At 34.8% G+C, this 24,388-nt stretch overlaps 3 protein-coding genes across 3 annotated transcripts in view; 1 reads left to right on the top strand and 2 right to left on the bottom strand.

The window, feature by feature from the left end:
- Positions 1-30: 30 nt before the first annotated feature.
- LOC131663864 (6-phosphogluconolactonase) lies at positions 31-3,139 on the bottom strand. Its single transcript, XM_058934582.1, has 4 exons — positions 2,843-3,139; positions 2,350-2,550; positions 1,957-2,240; positions 31-1,883 (listed from the first exon to the last, which is right to left on the bottom strand). Exons 1-4 carry the CDS (start codon positions 3,087-3,089, stop codon positions 1,782-1,784), a joined length of 834 nt encoding a protein of 277 aa, XP_058790565.1. The 5' UTR covers positions 3,090-3,139; the 3' UTR covers positions 31-1,781.
- A 1,135-nt stretch (positions 3,140-4,274) lies between these two features.
- Positions 4,275-5,844, top strand: LOC131663960 (ribonuclease H2 subunit A). Its single transcript, XM_058934764.1, has 3 exons — positions 4,275-4,378; positions 4,456-4,639; positions 4,815-5,844. The coding sequence occupies exons 2-3, from the start codon at positions 4,484-4,486 to the stop codon at positions 5,661-5,663; spliced, it is 1,005 nt and encodes a 334-aa protein (XP_058790747.1). The 5' UTR covers positions 4,275-4,378; positions 4,456-4,483; the 3' UTR covers positions 5,664-5,844.
- A 144-nt stretch (positions 5,845-5,988) lies between these two features.
- The window catches only part of LOC131663902 (uncharacterized), a 72,951-nt gene continuing 54,551 nt past the window's right edge, over positions 5,989-24,388 (bottom strand). Inside the window, exons 3-7 of the mRNA XM_058934661.1 lie at positions 21,811-22,016; positions 18,243-18,378; positions 16,429-16,568; positions 15,088-15,358; positions 5,989-9,173 (exon numbers count right to left, since the gene is read on the bottom strand). Coding sequence (XP_058790644.1) covers positions 9,067-9,173; positions 15,088-15,358; positions 16,429-16,568; positions 18,243-18,378; positions 21,811-22,016 — 860 coding nt within the window. The 3' untranslated portion in view covers positions 5,989-9,066. The remainder of the gene's footprint in view (positions 9,174-15,087; positions 15,359-16,428; positions 16,569-18,242; positions 18,379-21,810; positions 22,017-24,388) is intronic.

Here is a 24,388-nt window from a genome sequence, read left to right as displayed (position 1 = left end):
AGTGCAATGCGAATCATGATGAAAGTTTCCTTTTAATGAATGCAAGCTACGAAAACTCGACACACTTTAGTACGCTCTAGCTATTCCAGTGGAAAGTAAAAAAAATTAGGAAAAGAGAGTTCGGAGCGAATCTAGTTTAAAGTGAATCCCGTACAGCAGGTTTGGAAGGGATCGACTGATTTTTATTTCTCGGCGGTCGATGACGTTATTAAAGTAGTGCGATCGAGTTATACTTACACTGTGATAAGTATGATTATAAGGCGTAAACGTGAAAATAATTGGTGTGCAATTCAACAATCGATGTCTCTCTATTTCTCTACATTAAGTAATCGTGATGTAAAACTAACAAGGCATCTTTTTTGGAATCGTATGCGGAACAAATAGAATATACAAAAATAGTTCTTTTGCCTTGATACAGTTCAAAGCAAGTAAAGATTTAAATTTATTTGCTTGTCATTCAATTTCTTGATACCTGATCGCGTTTAATCCATTTGTCAATGCAACGCCATTCATTCCTTAGTTAAAAGAAGAAAATGAAATGAGAGAAATAAAACATCTTGTGAAACCAACTTCTTGTACATTGTAGTTAGAAAGATATTTATGCGAAATAAAAGCGTTTCTGAATTCAGCTTGCTTAGCCTATCGAAAATCTTGTTGAAACATGAAATAATTAATTCTTGAAATTTTACAAGAAAAAAGTAAAAAAATGTTCATCTTCGCTATGGAATAAAAAATAATAAAAGGCTGCGAGAAATTATTGTACGAGGTGTTTGAGAAAAATCTTATTTTTATGATATACGTATAATTGAAAAGCGACTTATTATTATACATTTTGGATTAATTATGTGTTTATAACAAAAGAAAACTTCAATCACAAGAGTATTTGAAATCAAAATAACAATGATCAATGATTCAATATACATGTGATGAAGGCAGTTTTAGCTTTACAGAACCGAGAAGTTATTATACATGACTAAATGATTCATAGCGAAAGCGAGACGATGACTTTTTCTAGTTCTTTTTTATGGCTCTGTGTCTGAATATATATTGATAGTTTTTTTCTATAAATAAATGTAACTTATTGACTCCTCCACTAAAATCTGTTTTAAATTTTATCTACCATTCATTTATAAACCTTACCTTACCTCCCATGAATTTAATTTAATTATAAATAAAGTAGAATTGAGGTATATAAACGTATAGGTGAATGCGGACATAAATAAATGCATTATATTTTTATCGTTCTTTCCCATGTGTATTTACAAACGGTAATTAAATGCATACAGAAATTTTTTTTGTAATTTAACCTTAATAGTAACTGATCTAACTAAACTCATAACAAACAATAAATATTTTGTAAAATTTTATTATAAATATAATCTTAAAGCTTTCAGAGGTTCAAGTGCAGTCTTCAGATCAGTTATTACACAAGTTGAAATAAAAAATAAAATTTTTCACTAAAAAATGAATTTTTAAGTACTTAAAAAAACAACATATAGGCCATAAAACAAATTATACAATGCACAGCTGTCAACAACTGTACTTATTAATTTCTTTTAGTAGATGGTTATGCTTTAACACTATTAAATATATTAATTGCCTATCTATTTTCATTTTCCATTGCTATATATATATTATACAAAAAATATCTATATTATTGCTATATTATACAAAAATCGTCTCACATAGATATACAAAATTAGTTGTCCGATAAGTGTAATTGAATAAGTTATAAAGTGGAATGTAGTATCACGCAAAGTTGTAATTATGGATAAAATAAACTATAAATCTTCTGCAGCATCTTTATCTAGAATCCAATACAGTTTGCCATGAAGGGGCATTACCTTAGCTGCTGGTAAATTTTCTTCACCATCCACGACACGCTAAAACAATATAAAAACATAATTTTAAAGTACAGCCAAGAATATGGATGTTAACTTGGAAAATGAAACTCACTTTGACCATTTCTTTTTTACTGGATCCAGTCGCTGCAAATATGCACACTCGTGCATTGTTAATCACTGGAAAAGTCAATGTGATTCTTGATGATGGAGGTTTGGGTGAGTCATTAATTGAACACACCCAAAAACTAGTTTCATCCAGAAGTCGGTGGTTGGGAAACAATGAACAAGTATGTCCATCAGGTCCCATTCCGAGAAGCAAAACATCAAACCTTGGGACACTATGAGGTCGAAAATACACTGACATTTTCTTTATGTAGTCACTTGCTGCTTCTTCAGCTAAAAAGTGAAATACATGATGAAATTAGATTTTTGTAAATGTAAATAATACAGTATTCATAATGATTCCAAATTTAACAGTTTAGTTGTAATAAAATACATCAATTACCTGAAAGATTAGGATCAATCTTTATGAATTGATCATCAGTGACAGGAATTTTTCCAATTAAGCTAGCTTTGTACTGACCATATGTTGATTCAATATCCTCAAAGGAAACAATCCTTTCATCACAGAAAAAGAATCTCCACTTGCTCCAGTTTGTTGAAATCAAAGGTAGACCTTCTGTCAGTAACTTGACCATTGAGCCACCTGTGCCAAAACACATCAAAGATAATAACCATTGACCAAGTATGTCTCTTTGAGTAGAAAATGGAACGGTTAGAAACTACATACTTTTGAAATTGACATAAGCAACATAACGTAAAGTAACATAACGAATTGATTTACTTTATTGCATCACTACTAGGAGTTTTCAAAATTACAAAAGACTTAACCTTTAAAGGAGTTTTCAACAGTTGTGGGGAAACAATTAAAAGTCGAGTCAAAGGTCAGACGTTAAAAAAATGAAATGAAATGATAAATAAGCAAAAGAAAAACTTACCCGACAGGCCAATCTTAAAAATATCTTCTCTTTCAATGGCCTCATTTGCATTTATCTCGACGATCAATGCGAGACGCCGCACCACACCAGCAACGTCTGGTTCAATCAGTACTTCCTTAATTTTAGACATTGTCTTGTTGTGGCTGACTGTTAATGAAAAATTGAGACTCAAGAACAATATTATCAGCAAGTAACTTAAATTTGCTGACCGAACAAAGCGGTTTTTCAATGTCGCACGATCAATCATCAGGTCAGACTTCAGTCAGACTCTTCAGCAGTGATGAGAATCGGACAGTGATAAGAATCGGATGAGCCATAAAAAATGTTATTTTCTAAAGTCGTGACGAATCTAGGTATGTTTTATAACCATGGCCGTTTAATGCTGGGCGGGTTGAGCCAAATTGAATAGCTCGCTTCGAGATCGCTCAGGAGTGAAATTTTATAACGTTTGGTACCATATCGCAGTAAGAACATCACGTCATCATCATCATCATTCCCTTAGTATGGAGAGGCTCTCTGAGAGCCGATATGAAAATCAAGCATGATTAAAATACCACCTTCGTGTAGTTGCGCATACGCAGTACAGGAATCGCGCAGTTGGCATATCGGTGTCATGTTCGGTGTATCACAAGGAAACTCCTCCAACCCGACCTTACCGTCACCGGTTTTAATATTCTTTTAATATATGTTATAGTTCATGAAAAAATAAGACATACGTGTTTTTTTTTATCGGTGGAAAAACATCTTGAGGGGATGCAAACCGCCCTCGAAGTTCACCCCCAAAAATGGATTTTCCAATGTATCTCAACTTTTAATTGATATTTTACGATGAAACAAATTTCATATCACTTTTTTAGATATTAAAGTTTGAAGTTGCGGCTGATAATTAGTTGATTGTTACTAATATTTATTATGAAGAAATTATAGATGGACAAAAAATCTATCGATTTGTATATTTATATTATCAAAATTAATTATCTTAAAATAATATTAATACTGTAAAATAATAATTTATCTCCTTATGAATTTATTATTGCTAAATATCGGTAACATCCATATATTTATATTTTATTCGAGTTTATTTAAAGAATAACAATTTTACACTGTAATTTGATGTATATTAAAAAAAATTATTAAAGTTATAAACTATATTTTTATTGTTTATGTACTATAAATATAAAAATAATAAATACAAATTTCCCAAAAAAATATTCAATTAAAAAAGGCTTTAAAAAAATTTTTTTTTATTTGAAAGTTTCCGAAAATTCCGAAAGTAAAATGTAAAATTGTAAAATCAATAATGCTCTAGCTTTATATTCGTTAGTAAAATATTCTGATTTCTGAATTTCTGATATTCAGTATTCTCGCGTATCCAGCGCCATCTAAAGCTCTATATCGATATTATATTGTTCTCCTGACTCCTCTCGATCTTGCGGACGAAATCTAGACGAGAACGAGTTTATGTTAAGCTGACATTGGCGCCAAAGTGATCTTGAATTAATGCAATTCAGTATTCACTATTTAGTGGCTGTCTTGGTATGCATTGTAATGAATTGTTAACAAAAGGTTATTACTTCTTGTTATTTACTTTATTTTACTTTAAATTATTCAAGCTGTTATCAGTGAACAAAATTAAAAAAAATGAGTGAAAACAGTGATCCAAACAGTGTTGAAAATGCGATCAAACCAGAAGTATCTCATGAGGACTTGGAGAATGACAAAATTACAAAAAGAGAAGATTTGACTAGTTATTTTAAAAAGCGAGATCATAGTATCAATCATCTATACCAATCTGAGGTAATTTTATTTATAAACTAAAGGAATTTAGGCTATTTTATTGCTACTATTATATTATTGGTTTGATTATGAATTTCTTTATATTGCCTGTTAAATTATTATTTTTGTTTATTTCAAGTAATTTTATGCCGATTATATGAAAGACTATGGAAAGTGATTATTAATTTCATTTCAGGTACCACCAATTTGTAAAGATGAACCATGTCATCTCGGTGTTGACGAAGCAGGTCGAGGTCCTGTTCTTGGTCCCATGGTTTATGGAATTGCATATGCTCCTGTGTCTAAAAAGGAAATTTTAGTTGACATGGGTTGTGCTGATTCAAAAAGCTTGACCGAACAAAAAAGAGATGCTATTTTTGACAAAATATGTGCCAATGGTGACAAAATGGGATGGGCAATAGATTCCATTTCACCAAATTATATTGCGAACTGTATGTATCGAAGGACAAAAACATCTCTTAATGAAATATCTATGAATTCTGCTATCGGCTTAATAAAGAAAACTATAGATGCTGGAGTTTTTATAACTGAAATTTACGTGGACACTGTTGGCCCACCAGAAAAGTATCAAGCAAAATTAAAAGTTCTTTTTCCTGGAATAAAAATTACTGTGGCAAAGAAAGCTGATTCTACCTATCCAATTGTAAGTGCTGCCAGTATATGTGCTAAAGTTTCAAGGGATCATGCGCTGAGAGCATGGCAATTTAAAGAAACTCAAAATGAGACAGCATATGGAAGCGGATATCCAAATGATCCAGCTACTAAATCTTGGCTTGCTAGCAATGTTGACCCAATTTTTGGATTTCCACAACTTGTCAGATTTAGTTGGTCTACTGCTGAAAAAATTCTTGAAGAAAAAGCCATTTTTGTAGAATGGGAAGATCCAGATGAAGAAGATATGTCAGTAGCTCCAATGAAAATTTCATCTTTCTTTGCCAAAAATCCAAATAAATCTAAAGAAAACATTAGACCGAGACATGCTTTTTTTACAAGCAGATGTTTGTCTAATACTATAGAGTTTTGAACTTGTATTGCTGTTCACTATCTTTTAAACAGATTAAGCTTTTTGTTGTTAAATTTATACTATTATTTATTTATTGTGAAATTCAAAGACCCTTTGGAAAAATTATGAACTTATTTTTTATCTTTCTTAATCAATGATCAAAAAATGTAACTGTATTCTGTATTCTCTTTGTACCATAAAATAAAAATCTAAAACTATTCTAAATATAGTAAGGTAATTGAAATTTATTATTGACTATAAATTACCATTAAACCATCATATTTATTTACATATTTACACATTTTTTTATAAGAACATTGTAGGATCAAAATAAAAATAAGCGGTTTTTTGTTATTATTTAACAAATAGGAATGTTAAGTTGAAAATCTTAAAGTAGTATATGTTTCTATAAATTATATTCATAATAAACATTATGAATTATGCCTAAATCTTCTTGTATCGACTAGATTAGTGAGCAAAACTTATTAACATAAAGTTTTTGTGATGACACAACAATTGTATAAGATAATATTTCTGTACAATTGATGCTGTTCTTTGAAGTGCAAATCACGTATATTTTTATAAATGACAATCGTGCAAATCTATAGTGTATAACAAAATTAATATGTGGATTGATTGAATTATATTATAAATTGGTACTTTTTACAATGATAATAATAAAATCAATTTTTATGAAATTGGAACTGTGTTCTAGTGATTTTTGCATGCGTTTAAAACGCTGAACACTACTGTTTTTTCACATTATTCATATTTAAGATTTGGTTTCTATATAGCATATAAAAATGCAATGTTTTTTCAGACTAGAATTATTGACTTTTAAATATTACGAATCTGGCAGTGATTTGAAAAATTCAGTCACGAATGAGGAAGGAAAATGGATCGATTTTATAAATTTTTTATAGATAAAGATTATCGAAGTTTGAAGCATCTATCATCAAAAACGTAATGTCACAATAATGCAGGTAATAGTTCAATAGTATCGATAAAAATTTTTATTTTCTTCATAATATTTATCTTCTTTTAGTAAATTATTTTCTTATCATCTTTTAGTCCACGAAATGATGGAACAATTCGTCCTCTGCAAGTTCGGAACATTATTTATACATAGATAATTATTATCTCTTGATACTATTTTAAAGATCTAAATGCGAGAAATGTTTTACTTTTGAAAGAATTACACTTTGTTCATTTACGATGCATATTTTTTCATTCCGATATTTCGTCAACCTTGATATAAAAAAATAATTGTTACCTATTGATATCAATATCATTTTCAATAAAGCCATAAAGAAAAAGGACTTATAGTGATATTAATTTTATACATTCGTAAAATGAAACATAAATAAACAAAGTGTATCTACTTTTTACAATTTTTGGAAGATGCCTACAATAATTAGGCTTCTTGTTTAAAATTCAAATAAAAAAACTGTTTACGGCATATTTGAAACTTACAATAATATGTACATACGTTGATATGTCTATAGTTAAATACGCTCCAATTCGATTGGATTTTTCTGCGCACCGAATGTGTTTTATACGCAGCATACCAAGTGAAATGAAATTTAGTTCTTTCTTTAATAAACCTTTAGATTTGAACATGTTCACTTCAGTGCATTGTAAATTACATTTATAATCTACTTTATCAACATGGTTCAATACAAGTACAGCTTTTATTTATTAATTTTTTTTTCCTAGTAAACTCATATTGAGAATTATTCAATTATAAATATGAATTGGAAGAAAGGTTTTTTTATCATAGAAAAATAAATTAAAAGAAATGGTTATTTTTAGGTCATTATTTGATCATCAATTTTACAGCATAAATTACTTTTCAATTAGATTTTTAATACCTCGAGCACTATACAAATTTTATTTGGATGCTAGAATTAATAAGTTCAAAGTGAAAGTTAGTATAGAAAGTTTAGTATAATTCATGGAGTTCAGTGCTACATATAGATAAATGATTTTTTGCTCAATAACATTTGTCTTGAATCCACATAGTTTAAGAGTGTCAACGTTGTGAAAATGTGCGGAACAATATCAGTATTTAATGATGAGTATTTTATCTTCGTGAAGTCGATAAATTTGACATGCACTGAGGCAAACAATGAACAAGCATTTCTATATATCTCAAGGCAAATATTTGACTTTTATTTATACAGTGACTCATTAAAATGATCGATTTCTTACAATTTTCTTTCGTTATTAAAATAACTATATTATATATGTAACGAAGTAATTAATTTGGCATTATATATATTTCATGATACACTGTTGAAATCATTGGAATCTATGTTTGACAAAAAATATTGTATTTGCATGAATGTTCTGAAAATTCTTCGTTGCATGAAATTATGTTCTGAACTATTTATCACAGTCTCATCGTTCATAATTTATAACGCGAAGACTTCTTGTTATTTGTTATATATATACATAGCGACGTGCATAAGTTTCTGTCCAAAAAAAATCATTTAAAATTTAAAGTTTTGCAGCTCCGTCTAAAATGATCGTAGAAGAACGCACATAGACTCATTTTGAAGAGTAAAGCAATACCCTTTATATCCCGCCGGTATTTTTTATTAAAATTTTTTATTTTTTTTATTTTTTTATTAAAATATTCAACGACAATTTTAAACGGAGCTGCAAAATTTTTAATTTTAAATAATTGTTTTAGCCAGAAACTTACGCACGCCACTGTATATAGACACTGTTAAAAGATATTGACAGGTTAACATTGTTTATTTTAAAATCCACGTTTCAACTGTGTATCGCAAACTTGAAATATCCATCAATTGCTTCATAGGTGCAATCCACGAACTCTTTCCGAAGTTTCCGCAATGAATATTGAATTTTTCAATTATTGCATGCCATCAATCTTTTATAGAAAGAACTTTTTCCGAGTAGTATGGTTCTTTATTAAAAAAAGAAAAAAACTTGTACCAGATCTTTAATTCGTGGGTTTATCAAAGTCTGGTATCTCTATTGGTTTCGAAAAAGCAAAGCTCCATTCATTACTATATACCTCTCTCAATCAACAAATAAAAACAGACTTTGATCAAAAGCCATATTCACCAAGGAGAACTCCGGAAAAAAAAACTAGAAAATTCACTCAATCGGAAACTTTCTCTCTGTCTCTCTCTCCCTATCATTCTCCAAATATCTCGCAGAATTGTATTCACATTCGACTAGGCATATAAAAATATAAATAACGTTCAAATATACATAATACGTATAGTACTCTCGCATTCTCTGTGTATGTGTATATGTGTATTTGCATCGTCGAATCACTCACTTTCACACGTACAAAGTCTTTTTATTTGTTTTGCTCGAACGGTGAGATAATTTTGCAACAAAGTTTCACTCGACTTAGCATACAGCTTCCTCTTGTATATATCGCCCGTTCTTACAGTAGTTGTTGTAGCGAAGAGTAGATGCTAACGATCAGCAGCGAGAGGCCGGATATGAAAATCCTCGGCTGGTTGCCACTGCTGTTACTGCTGCTGCTGCCTGCTGCAAAAGTCAACTCTCTTTAGTCGCAAAGTTTATACACAATGCGCGCAATGGGCAATATAGCTTGCGAGGAGGAAACGTGAGAAAAGTCACTTGAGGCTGAGGGAGACTTTAATTAAAATTTGTTTTACTCTCGCCGCATACAAAGGGAACTTTCTTTCTCGCATTCTCTTTTTTTTTTTGCAGCCCAAAAAATAAAAAAAAAAAACGGCATTTCTCGCGCCACTCGAGTATGTACGTATAAATGTACATATATATATGTATATACTCCTGCACAACACACTCGTCAGGAGCCAAAGGGGACGTTTGCGATTGCTGTTTTCATTGCCGTGTGCGAGGATGTGCGAGACTCTAAAAACAAGAGCCCCAAGTTCTTTTTTCCGCTTGCGAGCTCTCTCTCTCTCTCTCTCTCTCTCTCTCACTCTTTACTCTTATTTTTTCAGTTCTTTTTTTGACGACTCCCAGAGATGAACGTATAATATATTCTACGTGTGTTAAAATTTCTATAGGGGCTGGAGAGCAAAACGAGCAGAGGGAACCCCCTAATATGTGTGTGTGTGTGTGCGTGTGTGCATGTGTGCATACTGGCATTACTGCACTTATTATAGCTTCACAGTTACGCGTCACGGAGGTATTTATTTGGTGCTATAAAATGTTAAATCTCCGTAGGGGTGCTTATTTTTACGCTTATACCGATTGTCTTTTGTGTAGTCTACTGATGAGTATTGTCTTCCGATGATAGAGCATATTTATTTATTGAAAAATTTTTTTTTATATTCCAATTATATTTGTAATCTATTTAACGACAATAAGTATAGAATAGCAGTAAGACAATGATCTTAAAAATGGGTAAAATTGTAATTTGAAATGCATATTTCATAAAGATACTTTTCCAATGATCAGTATAAAAAAACTAAAGAAAATGTGAAACGAATCACTATACATTTGTAATGGATCTTAAAGACTTATTATGGAATCCTACAATGATATCAATGATTGCTGATTTGCTGATGATTTGCTGATAATTTGCTGCTGTACCTTAGACTTAAATCCCATGTATTCATACTAGTTTGATCATACATTTATATATATTAGTAATATACTATTGATCAATGATTTGGATTTTCTGTTTTTTGTATAAAACCAGTAGAATTTTCTCAGCTGTAGATTCAGTTGTTTACGTTTAGTCCAAATGTGAATTCTCCATGTTAGTCGTTAATCTAAATGCATCCCACGGTATTTAGCTCATTCTCCTTGAGGCATTAATTTTTATTCATATATAATGAATGACAATTGTCTTTCTTTAAGCTGTAGCTTACCTAAATTGACTTTATTTCATTTATTATTGATCTCTATTGTTTGAACCATAGTAGAGCTTTATCTAGAAATTCCAATTTTTATTGGATACAGCTTAGTGGTTTTCTTTTTTATTTTAATCTTGAAATTTCTATTCATTTTATTAAGTTGATACAATAAGTCTTTGTGCCAGACTTTATAAAATGGTTCGGCTACATTTTAAAATACTGCATCGCAATATTCGTTCTTTTTTTTTTTTTATTTTTCAAAAGCATTCCGGATTTTAATGGGTACTCTGCTAATTTCTTCTATGGTACTATGATAATTGCAGACTTTTGAGTGTAGGAAATGGACTGATTGGTTCGTAGGACGCAATAAGTTCGAATGATATATCTAGTTTAGGGATGAGTATGATGATTGCTATTTTCCATACAGCAGGAAAATAAGATAGCTGAAATGTTATATTTATCACTATAGTATCTTTAATTAATTATTCAATCCTTTGGCTTTCAGAGGTAATTCCTTTAGTAATTTTTTAGTAATTTTATAGTGTCCTGGGCTCTGTTTTTGATTGTAAAATTAGTAATTACTTCGTTTAAATAAGGGGGGTAAATAAGCTTTCAAAGATGTTTAGTAAATGTAAGTGCTTTATTAATAATTATTTTTATCCACATCATGTAAGCTTTTAAAATGAGAGAAGACAATTTTTAGGGTTGTTTTATTTTTTTTTTCAGAATGAACAGTGAAATACTTCTATACCAGTTTCATTTTCCGAGTAGTTGTTTATATCCGTATTTCTTTCTATAAAATAATTTTTATAAGTTCTTTAATTAACTAATTATACTTTGTTTTTGGTACATAAATTTTGTAATTTCGTATATTTTTTTGATTTTCATTAGTTTTTATTTCTAAAAATTAGTAGCAATGGTTGTTTCGTTTAATATTAGAAATTGTTCTTACTTTGTGATTATACAATTTTATTTTTTGTTTTGAATCATTTAAGTCAAGTGAGGGCTTCATGTTTTTGAGAATCTTACGTAGTATCGTACGAGCCCCATGGCTCTCGTTCCAAATGAAATTATAAGAAACGATCTGCAGGTTCCAATAATAAAAGAAGAAATTGTGAAATTTTATGAAAAATATAACTCCATACTCAAATATCATCTAAATAAACTTATCGGCAAACTTCTCAAGACATCTGTCACTAACACCAAACTCAAGAAATATAAATTTATGAATACATAAATAAATCCTAATCTATTTGATACATGCACGCTTTAAAACTAAAAATAAGAAATAGAACACTGGATTTTTCATGAAATTCTCTGAATTTCATGTTCATATACCCAAATTGTAATAACATTTACTTATTGTCTCAATATGTTAGATAGGCTGTAAATAAACTAGGAATAATAAAAAAGAAATTATTGTTTAGGTCTTTGATTTTGTATGCATTTTTAGCGATTTTATCGAGATCTGTAAATATACTAATATTTAAAACGCCACTTATGAATATCGGCGGTAGTTTTGGCGATTTGAGGTCTGTTAGCGTTACTCGCGTTGTATTTACTTTGCTTGTTCTGTCTTCGTCTTTAACTTCCAATTCTTAAAAATTTGTTGCTTAGTTCAACAGCTACGTTGTTGAAAATTCCTAGCCAGTAATCTCTGATGTTTCTTAATTATTCTATTTTCTTCCTATTCCTGGCTATTTACGAATCTTTCGTTTTGCACAGCATTCACTTCACTTTATTCTTCCGTGTTGTTTATTATTGGTGATGTCGGCACTGTTTGATTGTTTGCAACCATGATAGCTGGTTTTAATGTTAAATTTTAAATGGATATGTTGATAATTTTATTTTACGCTTCACGCGAGACTTATTTTATCGGTTATTTATATATATATATATATATATATATATATATATATATATATATATATATTATATAACTTATTGCTATCAGTTGCTCAGATTTTTGGGTGGCGTTTCGGCGCACGTCTGTTTAAGACGAGCGCTGCAAGCCGAGTGATTGAAAGAATAAACAAACTGTTTGTCAGCGAGAAAGAGAGAGAATATTGCTTGAATATTGCTGGAAGATTCATTTTCTTGTCAAGATTGGCTTAATATAAAAATATGCGAAAAATACGATTTTCTATTCGCCCGTACATTTGTTTTATAGAAAAAAAATTATGTGCGTATACCGGCACGAAGAAGTGAATTTGTAATGTAAATTCTTCATTCTATAAACGCGGGATATGAATTTTGAGTATATCTACATGAACATTACATAAAACATTTTCAAACTGCATAATGCTTGAAAATTGAATTGAAAATAGGGAGCATTTTCGTCTTGCAAATATATAGTTTTTTATAAATTCAAAACAGACGGCCATATAGAACTTAACTCGTACGTTTATACTGTGAAAGTTTACTTCAGAGGAATATGAAATAAATGTCCTTACGCGAATGTATTCCGTTGTTTTCTACAAAAAAGCAATTTTGTTTTGTAATTGAATAATTAAACTAAAAGCCTTTTTACTTGCAACACTGATAGCAACTTGTGCGTTATATTTTAATCTAACGAGAGTTTTAATCTCTGCTACGTGTCTCGATTATGTATGCATGTGAGGGTTCGCGCATCAATATTTCGCGCGCACATCTGAATTCGTCGTGGAACCTCTTGCATCTGAGTTACATTTTCTCTAGACGCGTGGAATATCTAAAAACGTCTACTTCTTCAGTAATAAAGTTTATTCGCATTTTTTTCGGAAAAGAAATGATAATCCCACGATTCCAATGTCAAGATCCCTCGGAAAATTTTGAACTCTTTATTATTTACAACTTGTAATATTATATTTTAATCAATAATTTTCTGAACCGTGGTGCGCGAGAAATTTGATTGCGAAAAGAGCCGCATCCTAATGAATTTGTCTGTATAATCGCACAACTCGTCGGAGTAAGCAACTCCCCTTGGAGCTCTTGTGAGATTTAAAAATTCCTTTTTACATTACGTAAATTAGAAAGATATAGAACGAGATAAGACGACTAATTAGTTAACTTTTGTAAAAAATATATTCGCGCGGATGTAACTATTACGAAATAAGATTTGCAATGAATTATTTTTGTAAGGATAGAAAATATCTGCATGCACGCATCTCAAAATTAGATTCAACTGTATTATACTCGGGCAATTTAAAGTTAAGCGTGACGTTTGTGAAACGTTATTTTCGACCGAGTACTCTCATTCTCCAACGAAATAAAGCGCATGCTTCAGAATAACCGCAGGCGCAATTCGCAGCTAGCTCGCACGCAGACGCACGATGTACGAAATCGCAGTGCGCGGAAGTGTATTTGTAAAACTCGACACCGCGAACAAACACGCCGTCTATCGGTCGATATAGCCGTGGAAAAAATAAGTCAACTCGACCCGTTGGAAAATCCGTAATTGTCGGCTAACAAAAGTCCGGTGAGGTCGCTCTCGGCTTGATAGCGGTATTTGTGCGTCGGTTCGTTTAGCGCGAGAATAGCCACGGCACGTTTTAATGCCCTTGGTTATAACGCGGGCACAGGATCAAGCGGCGAAGAGGACGCGTGCTCGCATAACGAGGTTTCATCTCCTCCTTCCAAATTAACGAAGGGATCAAACTGCTCTATCTCGCTAATTGGTCAGACGCAAATTATTTGGTCACCTATTCAATTACACTCGCTCTCCCTGCTGCTGCTGCTGCTGCTGATTCTTTTCTGTCTCGGACATAAATTGCTTCACTGTATTAGGAAACGACCATCGCGTACGTTTTTGGAAAATGTATGTGCAGCAGGTCATTAAGTTTTCGGTCGGGCAAAATTAAGCGATTCCGAAGTTTCGAAGCGGCACGCGAGCTTTGCAGCTGTTGCGGCAAAATTGCTTTTTCCGGCTGGATACACACGAGGTGAGAATATTGTTGTGAGATTTCCGCTTGGTTTAATGACCTGTACCGTCTATATTGATTCAATTAAACCTTGAAGAAATCCGACAATTACATGTATTCAATTTGCGTTCACGCCATACATTACAATTATTCGTCATTCGCGCTACGACGGATATTTATCAAGAAAATTAAATCGCTTAAAATGATATATCTGGAATTAAAATAATAACTCAATGGCAAGAGTTCAGCGGGCGTTAATAAAGTCCAAACGGAAATTATGCATTTGTACGGATGAAATACATGTGCGCGCGTGTGCGTGTGTGTATCGATTGAACTATCACGTCACATCGCAAAACAAGTGGCTAATCATCGACAGCCAGAGCAGCGCGGCGGACATTAATTAACGTTCATTACTCTCGTCAGTTCCGCTGCGGGCGTGTGAAGAAAACAAAGGAATGCTTTTATCTCGTGCCGCCGCCGTGAGTCGTTTCCTCCCGACGGCTGAAAAATATAACGACAATTTGTGTTTTGCGGCAAAAAAGAGGACGACAAAGATAAAGTACACCCGCGTCTCTGAGCGTTTTCTAATTTGCACCCTTTTCGCCAATTGGTATATTCGATGTGTGCGTCAATTGCTATGCAAAAGAAGGGACGAGAAGGAGATAAAGCTAGAGCAAAAGGAGATAGGAGGATCAGAGAGAGGAAAATTACCCAATATGTGTTCAGCTCGCGTGTGACCCTGTGGTCTGGTCTCGCGGCTTTCCATGACCGGGGCACGATTCTGCTCGGCTCGATAGCCCTCGATGCTGAGCTCGTTACTTTTCCAGTAGACCGAGGCAATGGTGGCGAGGCACTTTATCTTCATGTCGCCTCGCTTGAAGTGCTTATCCCGTATCCGAAACTCCAAACCCAATACCGTCGTCTCCAGGCCCTCGCGGTCCACCTCCGTTATAAACGGTCCTCGCAATAAGGGCTGATCCACCTGCCAAACCAATCATCATTTTTTAATTCGTGAATAGATTAAAACCGCGGTCTCGATTAAATAAGTTCTCGCCGACATAAATTGCGGAGAAGAAAAGTAACGGGAATGGTTTTGTCAATTTGTTTTTCTCGCGCATCTCTCGGAAATGACTCGCAAATATATCCCGCAAAGCCATCCGCTTGAACTACGCCGCAGACAGTGTAGTAGCAGAGGATGACGAATAACGGCCATCCGATAATTCATACGAGTATGTGGAATGTGTGTATTCTGTACATGCGCTAGCTCGAGGTGGGCTATACGCTGGGCGTCCTGATACTTTTCGTGTTTTAATTTCGTAGCTAAAGCTCGGCCAAGTCCAAATATTGGCTTTATTAAAAAAGTTAAAATTACAACACGCCGTATGAAATTTATGATTGATCGGCTTGTCCCAGCTTTGACAACACGTTGCCCTCGCGCGCTCACACTGCGCTTTAAATATTCATTTTTTTTTTTTGCTGCTGCCGTCGTCATCGTATATGCCTTGATGACAAATAAATCTTTTGACAGTTCTGACTTTCAATCACGAGCGACTGATTCAGATTTATTACTGGCCGGGGGATTTCGCGATTTAATTAATATTACTTATTGCCAAAACAAATAGTTTGCTTTTGACTGTGTGCATTTATTTGACCATTTATACATCCATGGCAATTTACGGCCTGGAGAAATTCAGTCGCAATAAAGTTTTGATGAAGCTTTTTCGGCCTTTAATTTATCAAGCGCGATTCTCCGTCGCGGTCAAACGACAAACAAAGGGCTTTATTTCGTAATTTTGAACAAAGGAATGCACAATGTTGATCAACAATCTTCCTGTGAAATTGCCAGTTATTACACTTTTTCCCGAATAAACTCATTGAAATTCACGGGAGAGCTTGTAGTAGGCGTGGCAGTAGTTTAGAAAACAACAGGCTTTTATGAAAAATGAAACGAAAGCTAGGGCGGTCCTTTAATAACTGTCATTCCCGGTAAATTGCCATAATCGCAAGAGCGAAAGTACGGGAGTGCTGCGATCGAAAATTCCGTGCACTTACCGGCTCGCCATTGATGAACCAGCTAAGCATCGCAGCGGGTTTGGACTTTGCGGACGTACAATTGAACCGCACGACATCGGAAACTTGGTAGCGTTGCCTGCCTTGTCGTCCATTTATGACGGGCCCTTCTTCTGGTAGTGCTGCAAAATAATTTACAAGTTCATTATCGTATCTTGCCCTCGCTCGAATGCATTCGATCATCCATTTTCAAGAAGAAAGCATTCGGTTTCCGTTAAAGCCAACAATGCCTATCCATCCCTCTAATCACTGTAACAATGAGTAGAGGGCCACCTCCGAGTAGTACTCGCGGTCTGTGGCATAATTCGGATATTAGGTTGATTTTCCACGCTGCCAATATCAATTAGCGTGCGTGTGTGCGGGCTATTAATCGCGAACAAAGTCATAGCTCTATAGTTGCCCTTATGCATGGCTGCATACACATTCTGTGCGTATATGTAGGTATACCCTTAGACCGCCGACGCTGACCGTAAATCAGCGTTACATTTGCTCTCTAATGCGTGACATTATACGCATGCGGACACATACCAAACACGCGTACAATAGGACCAACTGACTTTATCGGTCGCTTGTTTTTTCTTACAAACAACATACTACGTGCGTGATCATCTTTTCTCTCGTGGGATGAGTTTATTATAAATAGAAAAAATAAACGGAGTAAGGTTTCCGTGTCAGGCGAAGTTTTATTTGGCCAGTAACCATAATACTCGTATACTATCGCGATAGACTGCCAAATATCGTGAGTAAAGATACTCTTGCTTGTATAAGATAATATGTTTTTTTTTCCTCAAACCACCCTAACATGAAAATATAGCTTAGCAGTAAATTTAATTGAGTACAGCTGGAGCATATCATATAAAAGCTGCAAAGGGTATCGATAGCGTGTTGAGTTTTATTATTCTGGTTGTTTTCTTTCGTGTCGCAATCTGAATCTTAAATCAATAATCATCGTGCTTGACTCATTTTTTAAGCTGTAAATAAGCCTTTTCCCCAATTTTTCGAAGTAGTAACGTTAAAGGGGAAAAAGTACCATTGTATATTTCAGCTCTAACTGCATTCTGGTATAATTTAGAGTGTACTTTGCATTCATCTACCTAATCTTACTAGTAATCGATTACTTCTTCAAAGACTTCATTATGATATCTTGTTTATACGCACGTTCTACCGACTAGAATAATATACATTCAGTCTTGCGTGAGAAATTTTAATTACTAATCTAGCAAACGATTTGATAATACGCACTTGATATGTGTAAGTGCAAAGCAGTAAGCACAAACGTAGCGGATGAATGACGAGAACGAGAGAGAGAAAGAGAGAGAGAGAGAGAGGTGTTGAGTTTTCATACAACGCGCACGTGACTGAATTCTCATCTATTGGTATTCAGATTATTATTAATTAAATTTCACGCTTCTAGTGGCAGAGTTCATCAGTTAAAGCTGGACTTATAATCAATGTAAATGCAATCGAACGCGGAAGATAAGCAAATTATCAAAATTGAGAGAAACCCAATTGATCTAGTAAATCGATTATTTTAAATAAATAAACAAATTTGGAAAGCTACATGAAAGTTTTAAAAAAGCCATAATAAATTCACTAAATCTCTTGAAATATGTCACACCGAAAATGTGTGAAGAATTACATCGAATCAAAGTCGTCTTTCGTCTTTAATATTCGCGTCTCTCAAATTTCATTAAGGTCTATTGCCTATTTAAAGTCTAGATATAGCGATGCCATCGTTCGCGAGAATTCAAATCCAATTTTACGCGCGAAACTCGACTCAGGAATGAATAACTTACCAACAACGAGCATGTCGGAGTGATCGGAGACAGTTTGAAAGGCAGGCGCCTCAGCCGACACCTCGCACCTGTATCGACCGGAGCTCATGAGATTCACCGAATTCAGCACTACAGATCTCTCGGTCGAGTTGTGGATCTGCAAACAGACAGATGGAGAAATGAGACATGTATATTTGTGGGTTTCAGTTTGCTGAACTGAACGTTGAGGTAAACATCAAATCCTATTTCAGTTGTTTTTATTGACAAGCCAATTGGCTTTCTTTTTCATTTGCAGGTGTATCGCCAGTCAGTATCGACGTGGCACACGGAAAAAAGAAAAATCAATGGTTGAACGCCAGCTAGTTTCCCTCTGCGGCTGAAATTCATCCTGTATTCTCGATTGTGTAATTTGTTTTACGAGCTTAACACTGTAAAGCTCGTTAACACGGTCAAGAGTAATACATCGTCAATACGACGCAGTCAAACGAATTAGGATGCCAGAGTCTTAACCGCTCTTATTATTAAAAAGCAACTATCGCTATTATAGGCAAGCATTTATTAGTTTGATGAATATTCAAAGAATCGTATTGGACGAATCTCCGGAAAAAGGTATTGCGTTTTCAGGAATTTGATTATCACGCTCACGATCGTTAAAACATTCAGCGCGCGGCGATGGTATACACAGAGTATAGAAATACATGAAACATCCATTAAATTTTTACGTTCAAAGGTCTCGTCTGGAACATTTAACAGGATTGTCGCTTCAATTATTCATTAGCAATCCTCGAGCAAAGCGAGAGGCTATATACATCCCGCCCGTTATACGTGCCCCGGTTATCGCGCCCGTGCTGCCCGTGCTGCGTCTGTAATGTATCTTTATGCCTCCTTATCAATTCTCATTTTAATCTATTTTTCAACTTTTGCCAAGCGACTCGCTTCAATTTACTCACTGGTTCGAACGAGTTTTTATTTAAGAATTGTTGGTTTAGCGCATATTCTTCTTTTTGTAAATCAATACATTCGTCGATGAACAATTGTTTTTTTTTCCAATGAAAGCTTACACACATGACTAGCTTTTACAACGCGTTGCCAAAAGTTTTCAAGAATCCTCGTAGAAGCACTTCGCCGTACGCATTAACGACGTACCACAAAAGTCGAATGAGTCATAAAAGTGTTTTCTTCCAGCTCTCAAATTTTTATCGCACGCTTTGCCGTGATTCATTTTATTTTTATTTCTTCCAAAATACAAAAAATATATCATTATTTTCTCGTTTTGAATGATTGACACACACACATACACACACGAGGTATGTTTCTGAATGAATCCCTTTGGCAAGCAACTATTTGAAAAAGCTATCGAGGCATCATAAAATCTGATGCGCTATAGCCCTTTTGAAAAAGCTCTCAAAAGCGATTCTGTCAAATAACTCTCGAATTCGACCTATAAAAGTGCCAAAGCCAGAACGAGCGAAAGAGCGACGAACGCAAAAATTGCACACAAAAAATTCCGCGATATCTCAAAAGCTTAAGAGTCTCATTTGGGCGCCGAGGAGAGGAAAGAGAGAACACTCGAAAAAAAGGAAAAACGTCAGCCGCAAAAATAAGAAAAAGACCGGACTACTCCCCCTAAAAGCATATACCCTTAAAACAAAAAGGAGGGGGCGAAATCACGCGCTTGTCATCTCTCCCCTCTCACTAAGGCAGAAGGCAGAAGCGGGAAACCCTGGAAACCGCGATATGACGACGAACCGAGAGGGTGATGCAGACTAATAAGCCGTCGAAAATGTATTTACACGAATTAACCGAGAGTGAGGCGACGAGCTGCCTCGTTAATTCAATCGCGTTAATTGCCACGCGAGACATTCATTTCCGTTTTGCATTTTAAAGCAACGTTGATTTTTCTTTCACCGCTTACTGCTTATAATTATAACGACTGCGAGAGCGGCTTTTTTTTCGGGGTCAAGCTTCGTGCGCGCAACACTTTTCAGGCTCTTTAAAACCTACTCTTCATTTTTTCGGTCGAGTTTTATTTTTATACAGTAGCTCAAAGGGAGAAGCGTAATACACTTTGCCAGCGGCAATTTTTCGCGGATCTCGTTCTCACTGTGGGTGGCCCTAGCGACAGATGACTCCGATTTATAGGGGTGGTGACGAAACTAATGTTGGGCTTGCGTACATTGAGGGGTGAACATAAATGCAGGGGAAAAAGTAATTATTTTAGATGTTTACTCGGGCTTCCATCTATGACTGTAACACAGTCTCTGTAATTGATTGTATTATGTAAGAGATTGGATAAATCCTCTGTCGAAATCTGCTCTCCGAAACTGTTACCTTCCTTTACGTCAGATTACTACGTGTGCACACGTTAATAGTTGTACATTGCGTATTCGAGTTCCATTTATTTTCATTTAGAATTTCGGTGTCTTCATCTAATTTACAATATTTATTAAGTACAATAAATAATATATTGATAGTGTGGAACTAAGTGTTTTTACTACTTTTTTAGTTTTCGTACTTTTTAATTTGTAAACGTAAGAGTTTAATGTTTAACCAATGCATGTCGAATCTGACTCACGCTGACGAATAAAATTATATGAGCTGCGAAATCAGAAATCTTAGCGATAGACATCTTATCGAGCTTTGGCAATAAAATGTGGACTGGTCGTAAAAGTCGTACGACGACGAGACATCATCAATTAAAAGTTTCCGGCGTATATATGGCGTGAAACGATCGCGTTGATGCACCAGGTACTCAAAGCGGCTTCAATGACGTAGAAGCGGGAGGGGAGTTAGAGGATTGCCCTCGAGATATAATAAGCGTAATATACGGCACCACCCCATTGTCATCGTCACGCTCTGACCCCCCATGTACTCTTATCAAAGTGCCCAGCTGCATGTGCCTATCTGAAAGCGAGAGACTACACGCTATAGAAAGCCACCAACGTTAATTTGATATTTTACGAACGCTGCCGGTGCAACCCTTTTTGCATCCTTCCTTATCTACGTTCTGTGGTTTTTCTAGTACTTTTGGCAGATGTAAAAGTTTCTTTTTTCTGCTTGCTCGAATCCTTCGCCAACGCTGCGGTAATCAAGTGTTTTCTAGGTCACTGATTTTATAAAATAGACGCGGACTTTTAACTACGCCAACCTCGAAATTTTATTGTTGGTTTTTCAGTGGAGAGAGAGAAAGAGAGAGAATCCAGGCTGTTGTCAGGAAATGAGGCTAATTCTTCACTCTCTATTCTTCCTGTTCGTTCAGTTAGTTTTTTACGATGGCATATGATATAAGTTAAGTGGTAAATTCTAGGTAACCAAATTCGAAAATTACGTCTTTTTGTGCTCGATAGTATATAAAAATTTAGATCTGTAAAAAATACACTGGCTTTAGGTAATACAATAATCTGATCATTATCAGTTTTCAATTCGTCAAACCAAGAAGATTCGGAAGGTAGAAGAAAGACGGCTCTGTAAACCCATGGTGTGAACCGAATATTTACAATATAATAACCCTTAATAGATGTGATGACACACATCAAGCGCCTGGGTAAACAGTCGATAAAAGCATGTGTATATTATATTATAAACTTACATCGACGGTAACGCCAGGCAGAGGGAACACCAGAACGGGTGGCTTCTCTCTGGGCACAAAGCGATAAAACTCGTTGCCATCTTTGTACCACTTGACTGAATAAAGTATCACGTTGTCCAGATTGAAGTTACACTCGAGTCTCACGTTTTGTCCACGTACCACGTGTTGAGGTATCACTAATTCCATCATTCTCAGTCCATCAATCCCTATAAATTAACAAAAAAAAATAGAATGTAAAAAAGCAGATATAAAGGTTAGAGTTAGCAAGAGTTTCGGCGCGGGAGAAAACGTTCGCGTACGTAAAGCGAGAGAGAAAGATAAAACGATTTATTAAGGCTTTTGCCCAAAAGATAAGTCCTTATCTGCGTGGCTGTCGGCCGCCACCGAGCACAGACCTAACGAGCAAAATCAGCAAATTCCCCACACCTTCGTAGCTTATATTTCGACCTGGTTTTCATTTTGTTCTTTCGAGTTATTATTTTAGCTTTTCCGCGCCGCCGTTCATATTTGTTTCCTGGAAAATAATTAAAACGCGAAGAGGACTTCGCAAATGTTAATCGCTCTACCGCTGAATTATTAAATAAGAAGAAAAAGGAAATGTCAATTAATGCAACTAGCGAAAGTAAGAGCGCGTTGGATTTATAATTACATGAGAAGCAGCTTGCGAAAGTAAAGATTAACGGAAAAAATAAAGTCCGCTGAATGAAGGCGGACGTAACAGCCTTTACGGGGGATGCAGAGAAAAATCGAGTCACGCTAATGGCGCTCGATCGTTTTTTTTTACTCAACTCTAGCGGCTTTAATTTTCGCGAGAGTACTGCTTTTGTTTCTGTGCCCTATATAAAGATATTATCGACGAGTGCTGGTGCGCAAGAAAAAAAATTTTTTTTTATGCTATTGTCAGTTAGGATTATATATCGTAGATGCATTTTAGCTCTCGAAGAGAGTCTTCTTTCGATAAAGTATTTGCTGGTAACAACTGTCAGTCAGGAAGAAATAAGAGAGAAATATAATGCTGCTGTACGGGGTTAGGATATATAGTAAAATATCGTGAAAAGTTTATAACTTATGAAATGGAGGGATGAAGCATTGTGAAAGTTTTCGGGGAACTTAGTTAGTCTGATTTTCGGCGGTGAGAACTTCTTGAGTTCCCCTCTCTCACTCTCTCTCTCTCTCTCTGCGTGTCTGTATGAAATAGGAGTTTCGCTTATTTATGGGGATTGTGCCTTTATTCAGTTTGCTTAATACGCTTTATATGGAAAACCCTAATCTTTGCTCTTGCAAGCTTTTCCCTTGGACTTCGAAAAAACAGGTGATTCGGATTAAGAAAGGTTCTTCGGCTGGTTTGAACGTCTATTATTAAAAACTGAAGACGAAAATATCGATAGACGTGTAGAGATGAATAACGAAATTTGCACTTTCAATCATGAAGCGTTCGCAAGCAGCTCGCCAGAGGAGAATCCAGGCCACAAATCTCGATCAGATCCATAAATTACGATAATTCAATTAGAAAGCACAATTCTTGGCGAACTTTCGGCTGCGGTATAAGTATAGGCTGTCAGGTTTCTCTCGCGGCAATATATTTTCACTCACTCTACCCCTCTCACCATAGAACACTCTTTTCTCATCTTTTCCATCTTATAACCACCTTTCTGTTAAAGAAAGTGCCACGTGTATGTGCATGAACATACGCGTTGCGCAAAATATCATCTGAAAATAAGAAGCTTGACGATCTCTTTTTCGAATTATATTGTCGGCGCATATGAAATTTTGCCAAGGTGCGCAGCTACTTTGTCTCGCTTAAAGTTGTATATTATTGGAAAATCGAACGAACCCTCGAGCGCAACATCAGCGTCGCCGTCTTTTTTTTCCTTCTATCGCGTCTACCGTCGTGTGCGAGAGAGCGGGGAAGACTTCGTGTCAAGCGAAATTCTAGCATCGTTGCTTTCTCAGCAACATTTTTTTAAAGTCGTTTGTGCCACGTATTTCTCTCTCTCTCTCTCTCTCTCTCTCTCTCGCTAGGCGTTCGCCGACACGATGTAAAAACCTGTTACAACGCTGCAAATTATTGGTATACTTTGAAAATAAACTCGCTCTGCAAGCCGATTAAGCTTTTCTCGAAGAACGTTGAACTTATAAAGTGTGTACATATGCAGAGATTTAGTAATATGTGAATATGCCTGGAAAGTGTTAATATCGAATTTTTATTAAGGTTTTCATTTTCTTTCTAACTAAGACACGTATCCAGCATAAAAATATAATTCATGAAAGTGTGATAAAGGATGAGAGCATTTCTATCAATTCAGTATATCAAGTGTATGCTATTCTTTTTATATTCTGATCGTACACTATTAATCTGAAAGAAAATTTGTAATAAAAGTAAAAATATCATTTTCAAAAAAAAAGTATGAGAAAAATTGATATTTATTTTATTCTGAAAAACAGAGGATTTCAATTAATGTACTTTTTAATCAAATAATCAAATTTTCATGGGAATTTTCCAAAAACTTGATAAATCAACTTGATAAAAAGCTTTTCAGAAGTTCTTCCTCTCTCATCACATAAAAATGAAAAAGAA

This window comes from Phymastichus coffea, unplaced genomic scaffold (assembly GCF_024137745.1).
Source record: "Phymastichus coffea isolate CEN01 unplaced genomic scaffold, Cenicafe_Pcof_1.1 PCOF00039, whole genome shotgun sequence".
NCBI classification, from domain to species: Eukaryota; Metazoa; Arthropoda; class Insecta; order Hymenoptera; family Eulophidae; genus Phymastichus; species Phymastichus coffea.
Note: the sequence above shows the minus strand (reverse complement) of the source record. Positions and strands in the feature narration are given on the sequence as shown.